The following is a 16687-nucleotide window of genomic DNA, read 5'->3' as shown; positions in this document are numbered from 1 at the left end:
ACACAACAACAACAACACTCACACGGATACACACAATTTGCACAATATGAGGGGGCAGTAGGATCCCGGCATGTTGGCTTTAACAGCTAATACTTTCTAGATTAACCACCCCCGGTTACCCTCTCGCACACACATACGAACAGAGATTAGCCTCCCACGATGTACATACTGTACACATGCACACACACTTTTAGGTTGTGTCTTGCCCCTACACAAAATGCTGTAAAAATAAAAAATAAAAAGTAGTATACTGTACTTGGTTCATTTTGGTGACAACTGAATGAATTATCCCACAGAAGAAAAGCAAGCTCAAAAAAGGTGAAGCCACACAAAAATTGTTTTGAGGTGGGTGTCCTTGAGACTTTTTCGTGTCATGTTATGATTGAATAGGTAGAACTTGAATTTGGCAGAATTTTTGGCGATGGTCAAACTTTGACACCAAGCTCTGCCCACATTGGATGGCGCAGAAAAAAAAAATCGTGGAAATTTCGCATCACCTATCTGGCGAGGGCGTATGCTTTCCGATTGAGGTTCATTTAATCGGATTTCGGAGTAGGGGTTGGCCAAAGTACAACTCCTGGAATTCACCCAAAATAGGAGCAATGGAATTTGCTCAAATTGGATGCTTCTGACCAAAATGGTCAACGTCCTGTTCAATTTCAGCCACGGTTCCGTAATTTTTTGTTGTTGTCATTTTTGATCGATGAAACTGCTGTTGGGCCTAATTTTTTTTTCGTAACTTTCCAAATCCTAATCAATAATGATCAAGTAAAGATCAAACTTGGCAAGAAATCTTGATAATTTAGCATTGCCCATCGAGCTATGATAACTGGTTCAAATTAGGGCTCATTTGGGTGAATTCCCTCGTAGAAGTTGGCAGTACAAGCCCTGGAATTCACCCGGAAATGGCCGCTTCAAACCAAAATGGTCGCATTTCTTTTGAATTTAAGCCTTGGGTCCTTGAGACTTTTCCACGTGTCCTGTTATGGCAGACTCTATAAAACTGATGTCGAGGGATACGTTTTGCTAACTTTCCAGGGGGCGCTACTATGTGAATTTTGTGGGGGGTCGTGTTCAGGACCACTAAAATAAAAACATTTTCACCTGGATACGGCACTACAAAAGGCGAGTCAGGCGATACACACACTAGCTTTTATCTGTGCTAAAAGAATTGATCCCCCGATGGATTTCAGCAAGGTCACGTGATGTCATAACCCTCACATGGGCTTCCCTGCGGTCCTTATTCCACCCCTTTGTGTACGCGCGCGTGTGTGAGTGTGTGTGTGTGCGCCGATGTGATGAATTCTCCATAGACTGCCTGGCATGCTAATCTGCCGCCTGTCTCTGGAGCTCTTCCCGTTGAACAATGGCGGGCATCATGTTAACATCATTAGAGGGATTAATCTCCTCTCCTCCCTCCTTATTTTCTCCTCTTTCCATCTTTTCATCTCAATTTGGCTCTCCCTCGCTTTTCCAGGGTTCATTTTTTCGCAGATCAAATAGGGGCCACGCTTAGCCGGACCGCGCCGGCCCTTTAATTAGCCACGGCTAATAACGTCGAGTGGGTGCTGATAGGCATCTCTCTGATTGCACCACGTGAAGACGACCCTCTTTCTACCTTTTCCCCCGACGCTACCTCAGGTTAAAAGCCTCATTTTGAGTCAAACTCTGCACCCAATTAAAAAAAAAAAAAAAAAAAAGAAAGCGGCCCCTTCGAGCTAAGCTAACTAGCTAGTGAGGAATCTTAATGAATAATATGGTGAATTTTTAAGCAGAAACACCGCAAATCTTCAAAGAAATCTCATCACCGGTCAACAATTTTGAGTAAAGGTGTAAAGAGGGAAACAAATGCAAGGAGTCAGATAGACTTATATCAGAATCATTTTAAAACACGTGAATAGATAAACATTTTAAGAATCCAGCCCAAGAGAAGCTTGCCGCAAAGACAGAGGCCCCTCGTTCTACCTTTTCTCAAAGCTGGGTCAGGTTAAAAGCCTTGTTTTGGGTTAAACTTGGAACCCAATTAAAAAAAAAAAAAAAAGGTAGCTTCGAGCTAAGCCAACTAGCAAGTGAAGAATCTTAATGACGAATACAAAGAATTCTTAAGCAGAAAAGCCGCAAATGTTCAAAGGAATACCGTTAACGGTCAACAATTTAGAGTTCAGGTGGGAGGAAGGCTTTAGAAAGCATGCATTCTTATTAGATATTGTCCTACTCCATTGAAAGTATGAATTCAAAACTGTCGGAATTGGAATTGGGCAGTAAAAGTGTACATCAAGCCCAAGAGAGTGGCTTCTTTCAATGACAGAAGAGCTTCTTTTCTACCGTTTCTGCGACGCCAGCTCAGATTAAAAGACTAGTTTGAAACCAAACTCAGAACCCAATTAAAAAATACAGGCTGCTTTGAGCTAAGATAATCAACTAATCATCATCCATTGTCAATAATTTAGATTTTTTTTTTTTGCTGCGGAAATTCACATATGACAGCATGCTGAGATAACCGCATGAAATCCGATATCCACACAATGGAATCTCTTAAAATGACATACACAGACATAGTAACTTTTTTTTCTTTAAATCTGAATTTTGAATCCAAAACACTAAGAAATCGTACGGCCAAAGATCCAAATCATTTGACAGTACAACAGATTGGCTATAGGCACTTAATCGGAATTACCTGACTGTTAACAATTCGCTAAGATGGAGCTTCAGTCTACACCCTTTTGTTTTTGTTTTTAACCCTATAGTAATATGTTTTTATTTCTTTGGGAAAGAAATGGATGAATATGTAAAATAAAAATCACAAAAAATGTGCATTTCAAACAAAAGCAATTAAGCAAATGAAAATGTCGCACGGACAGTAGGGCAAGAACAATCAAATATTCATCAGGTCCCCCCACCCCCCAAAAAATCATTTTAACATACACCATCACAAATGTGAAAATTAGCCCACGTTAAAATCGAGCCTAGTCCGGGCGTTAATCACCACTGCTCACTTTCTGCGTGCCTGATTATTTTGTTTTTAATGTTTTCCGATGCTTGTTTGACTCTTAATTAACGCTGCTTTTCGGAAAATGACTTCAGGCCATATCTGTCGAGATTGATCCGCACCAGCGTGATTCCGTAAGCGGAGTGTTACTGTGTTTGGGAACGGGCGGAGGTGGAGGATGGGGGGGTGGGGGACCGGGGGGGCTGATGTTGGAGTGGTGGCATTAATTCCGATCACCGGCAGCCGGCATAGCCTGAGGGAAGGATGAGATCGTACGCGCATGATGCCGAGTTTCTCTTACCAGTTGTTGACTTGTAGGATGGTGAGGCCCGTGTCTTGTGCCAGCTGCTTCTTCTGTTCCTCTGACGGGTACGGATGCTACGGGAAAAAGAAAATAAGTGCACTTGAGTTCACTTCCTGCCAGGGGAGGACCTTATTGAGTCTGATCGGCTCACATGAATGTTGCGTCTGTGTTACATCATGTATGTAGTAAGTAGTAAAGTCGTGTACATCTAAAATTCTTCGGCTTCTGCAATTGTTCTGACGATTGCTTGATCCAACTAAGGCGTAGATTGGCAAATTCAATTGTCAAATATTTTAGAACCTTCCCGACTTAGACTCATTAAAAGATTTACGTGAACGTATGCATATATTTCAGCCTGTACTGTATGTATCATTCTTGATTAGAGAAAATCCATAATAAATTCAAACTTGTTTTTAGAAAAAAAAAAAATCATTGAAGATGTATGTTGTATAATCATCCTACCCTAAGGTTCAAATAAATTATTAAACGAATCAAATTAATACAACGTTCACGGCCCAATGTTCGTGTACTCGGGTTTGACTGAGTGTGACTGGACGGAGACCTGTGCCAAGCCAAAAAGTGAAGGGACTTCTCTAAATTTATGACAGTTTTTAAGTATGTGAAATCATACTTGTTTAGACTCAACTGAAGTCCCAAGCAGGAGAACAAAAACAATAGCAATAGCAATTAAAACTCACGGATCCATTCTTTTTTTATTAAATAAAAACACATTTTTTTATTTTTTTTTTCAAATCGCACTTCTTTCCATGTTCAGTCTTTATGTACTTTTGCGTAAATCAACATCACTTTAGCGCTCACATGTTCACAACCCAAATCATTATTAAATCTGTGAAACCGCACTTGTTTAGATATTTGATCTTTTTGTATTTCAACATCCCAATAGGAAATGTATATCCCCAGCTATACGTTTGTTCAAGCATCCTTTCAATACACGTTCAAATATGACCCGCTGAAAATATGCTGACACATCTCGAGTGAGTGTGTGCTTTGACACAGTTTGAGCTCATACACAAAGAACACACACAACAATCAGACATGTAAAATTGGTGTGGCGCCAGCATGTTTATTTCTATTTTTTTTTTTTTTTACTCTTTCATGCCACATTATGAACAGGACTGTGTTTTGTTTGAAGGGCGGCAGACAGCAGAGGGGAGCCTCGCTGTTTTTTTTTTCCCCCTCCCAGCATTCCCCTTGTCCATGTGATGGGCTGTGGGGAAAAAGGGAGGGGTGGGGGGGATACGAGTAAGGAGGGGAAATACATGGAGGCTAATTTCATGCAGTAAGTTATAATTGCATTGTCGCCTCTGGCTAAACTGCTGTCCAATCTGTGTTTGTGTGTATATTCAAACAAGCATGTTACAGTTAAGGGTGAGCGTAACTCACGATAGTTTGCCAATAATTAAATAATTGCCACAATTCTGCATTCGCTGGAAGAGAACCATCACCATATATCACAATATCCATTTAAATTAAGAAGAGAAATTGTAACATACGCAGACTAGGCAGTATGTCATAAATATTCAAACAAAATGGTGGCACGGTGGAAAAGTGGAGTAAAGTGTAAATCGGTGAGACTGCTGGTTTATATATACGTGCACTGCGATTGTCCACGACTCCACTAAACATTATAAAAAAAATTAAAAAAAACGGATGAATGGGCAAAATCGCTCACAAAAAAGTCAAAATCATCATAGATGCGCCCATCGTTAGCACTTTTGCTGCTTGTATTTTGTATGATTTCTACTTTTTGCTTTTGTTCCTATTCTCATTGGCTTAATAACATCGGACAGTTAACATATTGATCTTCTGGTGCTTGGATCTTCTGCATCGAATCAACTGCATCGAGTCAAGATGAAGACGATTACGCTGGCATCTTCCGCCAAATGGTAGCTAGCCACAGATTAGCTAGTTGCCAACCGTTTGCCACTTGCAATCGCAAAGGTAGAGTTTTATACAAATATGTTTACCTTGCATTACCATACCATTCATTTGTTATACTTAGGCAGACTTACGCAGTATTAAATAAAAATTAGGGGTGTAATAGTACACCAAATAAGGTTTGGTACATACATTAGTTTTATGGTTTTGGTTCCCTTTGGGTTAAGTCAGGGAAGAAAATTCTAAAGCAAAGTACACCATCTATAGTATGTGTTCTTATTAGTAAGTAGTTAAAGCAGAGAAGAACAATAACCAGTCAGAATTATTATATAAATGAGTTACCAAATTTGACATACTGCCAAAATCTTGTGACAAGCCATTACCTCCGCTAGCCAGGGGCTAAAATGCACTGTTTTTGTTGACAAAGTGTGGCTAGAACACGGGGTAGTTACACTCCTTGCCCTTTACGTAACATATTTTGTGTTGGTATGCCGCGTACAGAACGTTCTATACTGGAAAATCGGAATACGTAAAACTCAGACAGATTCAACCACAAATGTATTCAAGGACAGCTGATATGAGGCGCCGCTCTGCCGTCTGCGTGCGTCGGATGTAATAAAACGCTATTGTTTGGGCCTTTGCTTCGCGTCCATTGGTACAAACGATGCGCCGCTAGCATGTCAGAGCTCGTCATGTGAGGTATGAAGTCGGCGAGACAAAAGGCATATGCGGCCAATGCAGTAGAGTCCCACTCGTGATATATGGGGGGATGGAGGTTTGTGAAAAAAATCATTTGCGCGTTAATGCCATGTCTGTAACGCGGAAACACCATTCACGTAAAAATAAGAAAACTGAAAAAAATGGACATAAGTGCTTATCACAGGACAGCGACGATATGCTAATTTTTATGACGCGTACACAATGATTGTGTATAGTAGTTACAGCCGATTCATTCATTTCAAAGACAAAGCTGGGGACGGTAAAGCTTATCCCGTTCCTGACTCTTGCCTAAACTAAGAGATTCTGGGAAAGGCCGCCGTAGACATCTACTGTCTGTGGCACTATTGTGATGAAAAACGTGTTTTTTTTATTATTATCATCATCATCATAGACAAGTTAAGAAACTCAATGAACGAATGCCAAGTAAACAGTCGAAATAAAAGCATTTTTTCCCCCCCCTCAAACGACGCAACACATCAACAGTACATTGAAGCACGCAATGTGTTTTTATCCTCCCCTCTTGCTTTTGTAGCGGGCCAAATGAACTCCAATCTGTCACAACTGTGAAGTTTTAATATGGTGTGTGATACTGCGTCTCCTAATGGCCTTTGGCTTGGATTCAGCGTGCCGAGAGAGCGAGAGAGCGAGCGAGAGCGGGAACGTGTTCTTGAAAGCAGCAGATGGAAAGTTTCAGCGCATCCTCCCCTCCTCCTCGCTCCCTCTGCTCTATCTTAATGATACGTCTTCTCCAAATATACAACCGCTTTCATGAGAACTCGCAGCCTGCTCGCTGCAAGCATGTGGCTGCCAGGACAGAGGGGAGGGACGCGAGGGAGGCTTATGTTTTCCCTCATCTTATCAGTCTGACTCTGTGCTATTTTGCCTGTTAATATAAGTACGTGGGCCTTTGCCAAATCAAACTACAATGGGGGAAGGCGCAGACCTCCGCCAAGGCCTTTGCAGCTTCGCAGCTCATGTGTATGTTTGAGTTTTGTCATTAAGAGTCTCCAGAAAAAGCATAAAAAAGGAGAGACCAGCCCCGATTTTTTCGTATTTCTCTTGGATGCGCTGAGGTATTTTTGTCCAATCAGATTTCAGCCTCTATGTGTTGCTATGTTAATCTCATCCGCCCAGAGCCTCCAGAATCAGCAGTGCAGGGCAATTTAAATTAGAAATGCATTAGCAATGGCACTGTTTCTTGAACCATGAGATTTAAAATTCATCCTCACAAGGCCAGCGAGCTGGCCACCAATAGCACCAGCGTTTTTTTTCCCCAGCCTCTGATTGGTTGATTAACAAAACACATCTACAGCGATCTGCGCTCATTAATGTGTTGAATAATCAGCATTTCTGAAGTGTGTGATTTATTTCATTAAAGCATGTTATGTCATTGTCATGTCATCAGATAAATATTATTGATCCTTTATCGGTCAACGCAACAAACATGAGTCACAATGGAGATACTTCTCAACTACTCCAGAATGATAATGATAAAAAAAAAATGGTACGATTCCACTTTCTAAAATGTGGACGTGACTTGCTAGCTAACAATGGATGCACAACAAACATAAAAATGACAATTCGGGATATATTTGACTTTCATTAGAGGATTTAGTTTTGTCTTTCCACAGTTTGAAACAAGTAGGAGATACTTCTCCTGAACTCATGGCCCAAAATGGTGTGATTCCACTTTCTAAAACCAGGAAGTAGCCTGATAATTAACAACAAATTCAAAAACAACACTCTAGGATTTCTTTGCTGAAGAAATTAACTGAATTCTATCTTTTCACTGTTTGAGTCTCGGCCGAGACTCTCCTCCCTGACGCAGTACTAAAAATGGTACGATCCCACTACCTTAAGATACTAATGGGTGAAAAAAATCCTTTCAGAAGTGTTCCTGGAAAATTAATAATTACAAGAAGAAAATTGTCACATTTTCTTAATGCTGCAATAAGACCACACTACAGGGACGCAAGTGCCACATGTGAAAAAGCCATTTTTTTTTTCCTGCAGTGATGCTCCAGTTTACAGTGAGGAGGAGGATTATTTCACCAACGACTTCATCTCGCCATGTCAGCACAAACAACCCCCCCCCCCCCGAGGAGCACCAAAAATACACTTTGACAAGAAACATAAGCGCTGACGTCGCCAAATCCAGTCAACTTCACAACCGCCTGTGATGTTTAAAATGGCGTACATGCACGCCTTTTGATTCGCCCTCCAACATCTCCTCATGTGTTGAACTCCATCCTCGTCTTGCCTCCTCGCTTGTTAGCGTTGTGGCGATATCGCTGCGCATCTTTTCTATTTAAAGCGCCCCCAGCCTGTACGCTGCCTCGACACGGCGCATTAGCTTTTAAAAAGCAGAGCGCAAGGTTGGGGGGATTGAAACATCGTCACAGTCATGTGATATGGCTGTGTCCTATCCCCCGTCCCCCAAAAAGTGACACAAGGCTAAGAATTGGTGACTATTAGGGCCCGACATATATTGACCTTTTTAGGCCGAAGCAGATTCTGAACTTTGGCAGAATAAAATTCGGATAAATGATTCATTTAAAAACATATGATGAATATTACATTTTCTGGTCCCTTAACGCTTAAAACAATAATGCTACAGGTAGTACATTTGACTGTTTTACAATACTTCGTTCTTTAGTATTTATTTATCTTGACAGCAGAAATAAAATCTGCAAAAATTTGAATGTCTTTATCTTTGTCTCGGTGTGATGTGTTAAAAGAATTAATAATCAGAAGATTTCAGATTTGAAAAGAGCAAACATTACCCAAAACACTTCACAAATCTTTGACCTGCAAAAAACAAACAAAACAATTAAAAAAAAAATTAAAAAATTTGGATTTAGTTTTTTTTTTGGGGGGGGGTTGAATGTCCTATTAAGTGTTCAAAAAGGAAGCAGACACTTGGAAAACATTCAAATGTGGCAACTAAGTACACACTCGCCGCATCAATTGGCTTAGTTTTGATTGAATCTGGACAAATTCATGAAACAAGATTGATTTGTTTCACAGTGATACTTTGACTAGTTAGCATGTCAAGCTAACGACTAAAATTCTTAGCTCATGTTGCACTTTTGGATAACTTTGTGTAAATAACGTAATAGTGTAACTTGCTCCGTGCAAGTGAAACAGTAAAGAAAGCTTCATTTATGTATTTATTTTTTGTCATTGTTGATGCTGACACTTTGGCTAGTTAGCATGCCGCAGTTACCGAGTGGCAGTAACACCCTTCCTTGGCAAAACGTTTTGTGTTGGTGGAGCTGAATTACTTATCTAATTAAACAAATAAATCATAATTTGTCGCCACTTGTTACCCTTAACTAGTAAATGGCACTTGTAGAACTGTTGTATAAAAGTAAACTCATGTTTTACTGTTGTACTTTTCTGGCTGAGAAGACTACATTTCAGAGTTTCTACAGTACTTTGTAAACTTTTATTTCAACAGAAGAAGTTACATCAGAACTTCAACTTCTACTTTTTTTTTAGCAGACGTATCTGTACGTCTACATAAGTACAGGTTGTGAGTACTTTGCCCACCTCTGCCAATTAACCAGCTAACGCTAACTTCCTTGGAACGCCACGAATGTGACTCACTTTTTAGCCTGGGCTGTGACCCCTTTTAGACTGGGCTGCCCCCGGAGGATCAAAACGGTGTTACGCTGACAAGCGCTAGCATGCCGCTAATGGCCGCCTCGGAAAGACTTTTGTAAACAATCCACAAGCAGGACGTTGATTCCTGCCTGTTGACTTGGCAGGTGAGCGACAAGCCGAGCAGCGGGCCCGCTCCCAGACGGCTAATCCGGGGGGCCTTTTTTTGGCCTGAGGGTTAGATACACACACATCTACACACACATTCAGGAACGCACTGTTTACCGCGAGGGCTGCCAGGCCAGTATGAGGTTGCCTTAAATATTTGGGGAGGTGAGCACATTGTTATGCCAAAACTCTGAGCAAGTGCAGACTTTCCAACATAAGCTGTAAGCTCTCCCCAAATTTGCTTCCTGTTCAGTCGTCGTCCAGTTGCACAGTCTTGTAAGATAACGGAGTAAAAAAAAAACCCACTTTGTTAATGTACTTAAGCTGATTTCTTTTTTTTTTTATTTATACCAACTTTCCCTTTTACTTCTGTGCATTTCCTGAATAAAACATTGATACATTTCCACCTATTGGCTTCATCACTCGTTAATTAGCCATTAGCCAGTTTGACAACAAGTCTATAGCATTTACAGTATTTCAGCAGTTGTAGAAGCGCTAACTCTAGCAGCGACTTGCAAACGTTCATTTCAAGACGCTATATGATACCACCAAGCTGCACTACCTGAAAAACTCACAAAACAGCAGTCTTTTTTCGATAAGGGGAAAAGTCGCACGTATCTTTAGCTATTGTACACCACTGAAGTAAATGACAGAAATAACATTTTAAAAATGTTTAATACTTTTACTTTCAAGATTTACTCTTACTACCAAGTAAATCTACTATCAGAAAATGTGCTGACGAAGCATTTTCTTCTGATATTATTTTGCAGTAGCGAAGATGATCAAGGGAAATTTATTGGAGAAAAAGCATGCATTTAATTTACGATATGTAGTGGAGTAAAAGTGAAAGTTGACAGTAATATAAATACCAACATTAACAACAGATAAGTGAAAATTCTACTTCAGTTCAGTTTAGTTAGCTCTATATGGACTTCTGATAGCAAATATGTGATAGGCTACTTTAAGGATTTTATTCAAGTACTATTGTGGAAAGTAACCGACTTTTTACCAAAGTTATTTTCTTAGAAATTGCTTGTACTTTTACTGTACACAAGACTGGTTGCACGTGTCTGCCGACATCCGGCAACATTCCATTCACTTCATTCGGGAAGCGGGGGGGGGGGGGGGGTAAACCCGACAAACACAGCCAGGGAGAAAAAGACAGGATTAACGAGAAAGAAAAGAGAGTAAACGAAACAAACACCAAAAAAGCCCCTCCCCAAACCTAATTTCCTCTGATTGGGGTTTTCTCCATTGGAGAATAACAAAAAACACTCCAAAAATAATAACACACACACACAAAAAAACCATGCTTAAACGTCTCCGAGCTTGTAACATGAATAATTCAACAATTGGCACTTTGTCATCGAGTGTCTCTCCATATCTCCTGGAGATAGAGGGGGGGAAAACAGATGTTTTCATGCATTGATGAGCGCTTTTCCTCGCGAAAAACAAAACAAAAAAACAGCTTTTGTTGGTTTAGGGAATTCCCTCAATGCTGCGGCCGTTTGGGAAACAAATGGAGTTAGCGGCGTGTGGAAAGCGTAGCTCATCTTGGGTAATTGATCATCATCGGCAGCGTTTGTCTAATTTACACACCGTGCTGTGCAAAATCGGGCACCACACTGTGGAAAGTAACAAAATACAAACACTTGATTGCTGTACTTAGCAGATTTTTTCTTTAATTTACTTGCATATTTAGACTTGTTATTGTTTTCAACCGCCGCATATGATAAGACGACATAGGGAAAAAGAAGACAGAGAGGTAAAGTGAACCAAGGCTAACATTTCAATTGATTGAGGTTAGAGGAGGGACAATTAATCGACAAGTAATCGATGATCCAAAAAAAAATAATTTTGATAATCGATTAATCGTTTAGAGACCTCGTTTGAAAACATTCCTTTGTACTTGGGAAAACCATAATCAACATTTTCGTCAATTTTCTGACAGACAAAACCAGAAATGGAATCATTATCTCTTTGTGTGTGTGCATTTTCTACACATTCACCTTGAAATAATGTCCTAGTTTTTTTTTTTTTAAAAAACGGAAGGAAATTGGGGAAAAAAATTGGGAGGGCCCAATTTATCAATACATCGACAAAATAATCGACAGATTTATTATTAATATAACCGTTAGTCGCTATAAAAACAGAGTAGCAACTAGGAATGGGCGAGTATTAATATCAGATATCGGTATCGGTCCGATAAAGGTCTTATTTTCAGGTATCAGGTACTCTTGGAGGCTGCAGATACCAGCCACCGATACTTAAGTAAAAAAGAACCTAACATAGAGTAAATCATCATCTACATCAGAAAGAAAGGTTTTGTTCATAATGTTTTGTCATTGTGTTATTTTTTTTTCTTTTAAATTAAAAGAACTAGAGATATCAGTACTCAGTATCGGTGGGTACTCAAAGAGTGAATACTTGCACTGGTATCAGTGTGAAAATAAGTTGTATTGAACAATTGAGTGGCAATAAATATCTTGAAGCCTCTTTTTTTTTGAAGAATTCTACACTCTCAGCACTCTACTCGAGTACGTTGAGTACTTTCGCCACCTTTGCCGCTTCTATATATACACAGAGGATCGCGGCATGTGCACACGAATGCTGACAGTCAAGTCTTGACAAAGCTCCATATTGGTTGGCGCTAGAAAACGAGGGCGTGCTTCGTTAGCTGTGGCCATTCCAGCTCACGGTGGAGGCATCGTCGGAGGTGGGCCGAATGTTTCGCCACACCTGCCGCCCCTTTATGGCGCGCCGGCGGGCTGCTCGTTGGACTGCGCCTGATGAGCCGGGGCTAATTCAAGGGGTGATTATGTAGTTTGCTGGACCACTAAACCTCTTTAAGCCCGTAATTACTGCCTATTTGAGCGAGGGGGGCACTCCAAAAGGCATCGGTGAACGGCAGCCACAGCTGGAGGTGCGCCGCTGCCGCCTCGGGGGGCCGGCTCGCCATGAGGGTGGGGGGGCTGATAGGCGGGGGTGTGCCACCACGGAGGGTAACAGTGGGATGCCCCATAGAACAGCAGCCGTGGCTGGGAGTTAAAGAAAATGATTGTTTTGTGGCGCAGCCTTTCTTTACATAGCGCCTGCCAAACTGGGTTTTTCCTGGCTCAACGGAGGCATCGGTGGTACCTTGCGAATCGTTCCAACGGGTATGCGTACGCCACGCCACGCCATGCCTACTGACTCAAACAAAGTACTTTGTCTTTAACAAGAGTCACATTTAAAACACGGCAGCTGCCTTTAAAAATACTTGCTGATTTTATGACATATCTCTGAAAATACCCCAACAAAAGGTGTAACGCTCATTTAGGATATTTTTTTTTTTTTTTCACAAAACCCAAAGTGATTAGTCACAAAAGAAATCCATGAAATGGTCCGATATATTGGCAGTCGAAAAGAAAAATGGTCAACTGTTTTAGGAGTGACTTCCAAATGGTTCAGATAAAGAATCTCGCAGTTGAAGTTAAAAATAACCCAACTCGTGCAACGCTGGTCTGAGAACAGTTTTCATGATGTCAGAGTGTTAAAAGAGGAGCTTGCAGTTTTCATTTCAGAAGAAAAACTCTCTGCTATATCCCTTGTTTGCTAACTACTGAGCATAAGACTAGCAAACAGAGGCCGCTGAGGATTCAGAAGTGACGTGGAATTAGCAACATTTCTGCTTCACAAGCAAGTTCAATCACCTCTTTTGGGATTTTGAATCGGTTGAAAAATAAAGCTACAAACAAGAATTATAAAACAAAGAAAGTCATGCTGCCAACATGTTTACCAGCTTGTTTACAGCGCTAATGCTAGCTTAGTACTGATAGCGCTGCTATTTTGTTGGAGATGGAAATGCCTTCTCGGTGACTATTTCTCACAACTATACACTTTTAAAATGAGGATCTGGATATGTATGGTGATTATTAATTGACTTCTTAAGGATATTTAAAGATAAGACACTGGGTTTGGGACATTCACTAGCTTGGCACTTCATGACTTCACGACATTGCATTGTCGCAGCTTTCTTGACTTTTTGGCTCATTTTGCCTCGTTCATTCCACCCGACTATGAAGGAAATGTGACTGCCGCCGAAAGCTGATCCCTCGGAGGAAGCAATTTGGGCACACTCTAATAACCTTGGCGATATTATTACGTTATTAGCATAATTACCCTTTTGCCCCTGACGTTTTAATTAGAAAGTCAGCTTTGGGGAGGGCTGGTAAACGCTGAAAAGTAGGTGAGGTAATTTCGCAATTGCTCCCTGATGCTCCGGCGGATGAAGCTCGGCGACGTCTCACTCCGAGTACGTCCCCGCGCAGTAGATTTTCTCACCTGTCCGTGCCCTCTTCCATGCATCTGCTCTATATTTAGCTTTTTGCCAGCTTTCTCACGCTACAACACCCCTTACCCTTCCCCCTCTTTTATTTTCCTTCCATTTGCCTCCTCCTCCTCCTCTTGTTAAGTTTCTGTTAAGTGCCCGCGCTCGGCCTTCTTTCTCCTCCTCCTGCTCATCTTCTCCATCAGTGCACCACTATGACAAATCAATGAGCTAATCCGTCGTAACAAACAAGTGAGCAGCACTTGCTTCACCTCCCGATTGCAGGACGGCGGTGAAGCGTGCAAGGTGTTTACAATAAGAGTCAAGAAATAAGACGACTCGACGTAGTTGAGAATAAAAAGGAAATTAACATCGAAAGGAAATGAGGAAAAGGGCTTTTTCTTTTTTTTTTTTTTTTGGGGGGGCTTCGAATTCCACCATCATGACTTGCTGCATGTCAGCATTCACCACCTGCTTGACTGGATGTAGGAATCCTCTCACAACACTGAACACACGCAATCCATCAATTACACCGGCTTGAGAGGTAGTGTCACAGGAGCAGGGTGCAAGGTGATCTAATGTTTAGCACGTCGACCTCACAGTTCTAAATTCTGGGTTCAAATCTGGGGTTGGACCTTCCTGTGTGGGGTTTACATGAATTATACTCCCTGCGCCCGTGGAGGTTTTCTCCAGGTACTTCAGCTTCCTAAAACATGTGTGCGAATGGTTGTTCGTCTCTCCTCTGTGTAGCTCCTCTCGGAAATACATGATGATGAAGTCCTGTGAACAGCATCTTGCTACGCAAAATCCCAAACCAGCTAACCACCGCGCCGTAACATCAGGCGTTTGTAATTAAGATCATAGTAGGGGTGTACCGAAAACCAGATTTGAATCGGACGATCGGTTTGGATTCCGAAGATGTGAGTGCATCGAGACAAGCTCAATCGTTGCCGTTTGAAATATATCGAGATGTGTGTCAAAGCACCTTTTATTGGAAAGGTATATCCACATTTCCAGTACTGCCAAGTTCATTTGTATGTATGCAAAACGACGACAAGAAACCGATTGCATCATACCATCTCGAACTGAGCTGTACCATATCAAATCAAATCGTGATCACACCTAATCAAACCGAATAGAATCATTTCACTATGTGTGTGTGTCTTTAAATTAAAAACGTAATAAAACTATCATCACATTGTTCAACGTTTGATTGATTTTGACTTAAATGGAACCATTGAATGGTACACAGGTTGCACTGGACTTCATGGTGTGTCACGAGGAAACTATTTTTTTTTTTGGCATGAGATTGAGTAAATGGAGGACGGCAAGGATGAAACACAGTCTGGCAACACAAGGTCATTGATGAACGAGCACGCTGATTATCAGCGTGTTAAAACGGCTGCATCCATCAGAAACACGCGTACAAGCACAAATAAATAACACAGAGTGACAAGGACCCACAAACATTCACGCACTAGATGTGGGGCAGTGGCCGTATAAGTACATTGAGCTGCTGACTCCAGGCCGAAAAGAGATCCGACAATCCCGCGGATCACCAAAAACAGCCTTAATGGATAGCGGCTAACAGCTAGCACTAATGTGATTTCACACTAAAGCAGAGTTAATATATTGCTGGCTGAACACAACCAAGCTACACACATGCGCGCACACGCACGCACACACAGTACACACGAAGGCTATGCTAAACTTTCTTCAAAGCCGATGAACTTCATTTAAGGAGTTTTAATGTAAAACTGCTGATTTGATAAATAAAAGTAGCAAAAAAAGCGCTTCATCCCTTTTTCAACTCAACTTAAGCTTGGCAAGGAAAACGCCAAAATGTGGGTGAGAATCTGGATAAAGGTGCGGATGAAGCCATGTTCTTTCAATCTTGCAATACCATAACCCGCACACATGGTGGTTTACTATTTGCAAGTTCACCTTTTTGTGGTTTCTGTCGATTTACGGTATTTCTGCTATTTCTGAAAACACTCAAAGGTACCACAAAATGGTACCAAAGCTCCAGTGCGTTTCGCCTGGGTTATTAGTGGAAATGACGGAAAGTCTTCGCCGCATGTCAAATCCTCTGTGAGCAGTGTTTTCAATTATATCAATTTTTTGGATTGGTGGTGTCGTAATATCTCCGTGACTAATGCATACAGTAAATCTTAATGACAACAACAACGAGGGGCTGCTCAGTCAAATTAGGATAGTTGAGCCTTGGCGGAGGTCCCTAAAAATTCTAAGATGGATGTTTGGATGGACGCGAGCTGAATGGCTAACTATTTTCCACACTTGTACTTGCCACGCACTCTCCAACAAATACCACAGCGATGGTGGGGAACTCCTCATCCCACCCATGCGCTGATGTCACAGTTGAGTGTGTGTATCCGCTGTGATGCGGTAGCGCCCAACCTAGAATGATTTATCATTTTAGAGTTATTAGTCTTCCAACCTCCCCGCCCATAGCACACACACAGACACACGCAAACACCCACCCCGGCATGTTGACAACACACAGTTGATAATGAAAGTGAGAACGAGTGTGAAAGAGCGCGTGGGCATGAAACCATCAATCAGGTCGCCGACGATGACGACTCGTTCACACACACCCACACGGACACATTAAACGCATTACGATGCACGTGGACACATTCGTTCTTACGCGTATGTCAATATGATGGCGGCCATG

General features: G+C 41.4%; 1 protein-coding gene across 1 annotated transcript in view; it reads right to left on the bottom strand.

The window, feature by feature from the left end:
* The window catches only part of meis1b (Meis homeobox 1 b), a 95692-nt gene that overhangs the window by 22482 nt on the left and 56523 nt on the right, over positions 1-16687 (bottom strand). Inside the window, exon 9 of the mRNA XM_086044689.1 lies at positions 3291-3367. Within this exon, the coding sequence (XP_085900815.1) occupies positions 3291-3367 (77 nt within the window). The remainder of the gene's footprint in view (positions 1-3290; positions 3368-16687) is intronic.

This window comes from Filicampus tigris, chromosome 11 (genome assembly GCF_054856515.1).
Source record: "Filicampus tigris isolate MCC_2025a chromosome 11, RoL_Ftig_1.0, whole genome shotgun sequence".
Lineage (NCBI taxonomy): Eukaryota > Metazoa > Chordata > Actinopteri > Syngnathiformes > Syngnathidae > Filicampus > Filicampus tigris.
The sequence above is the reverse complement of the archived record's forward strand: the minus strand, read 5'-3'. Positions and strand labels throughout refer to the sequence as shown.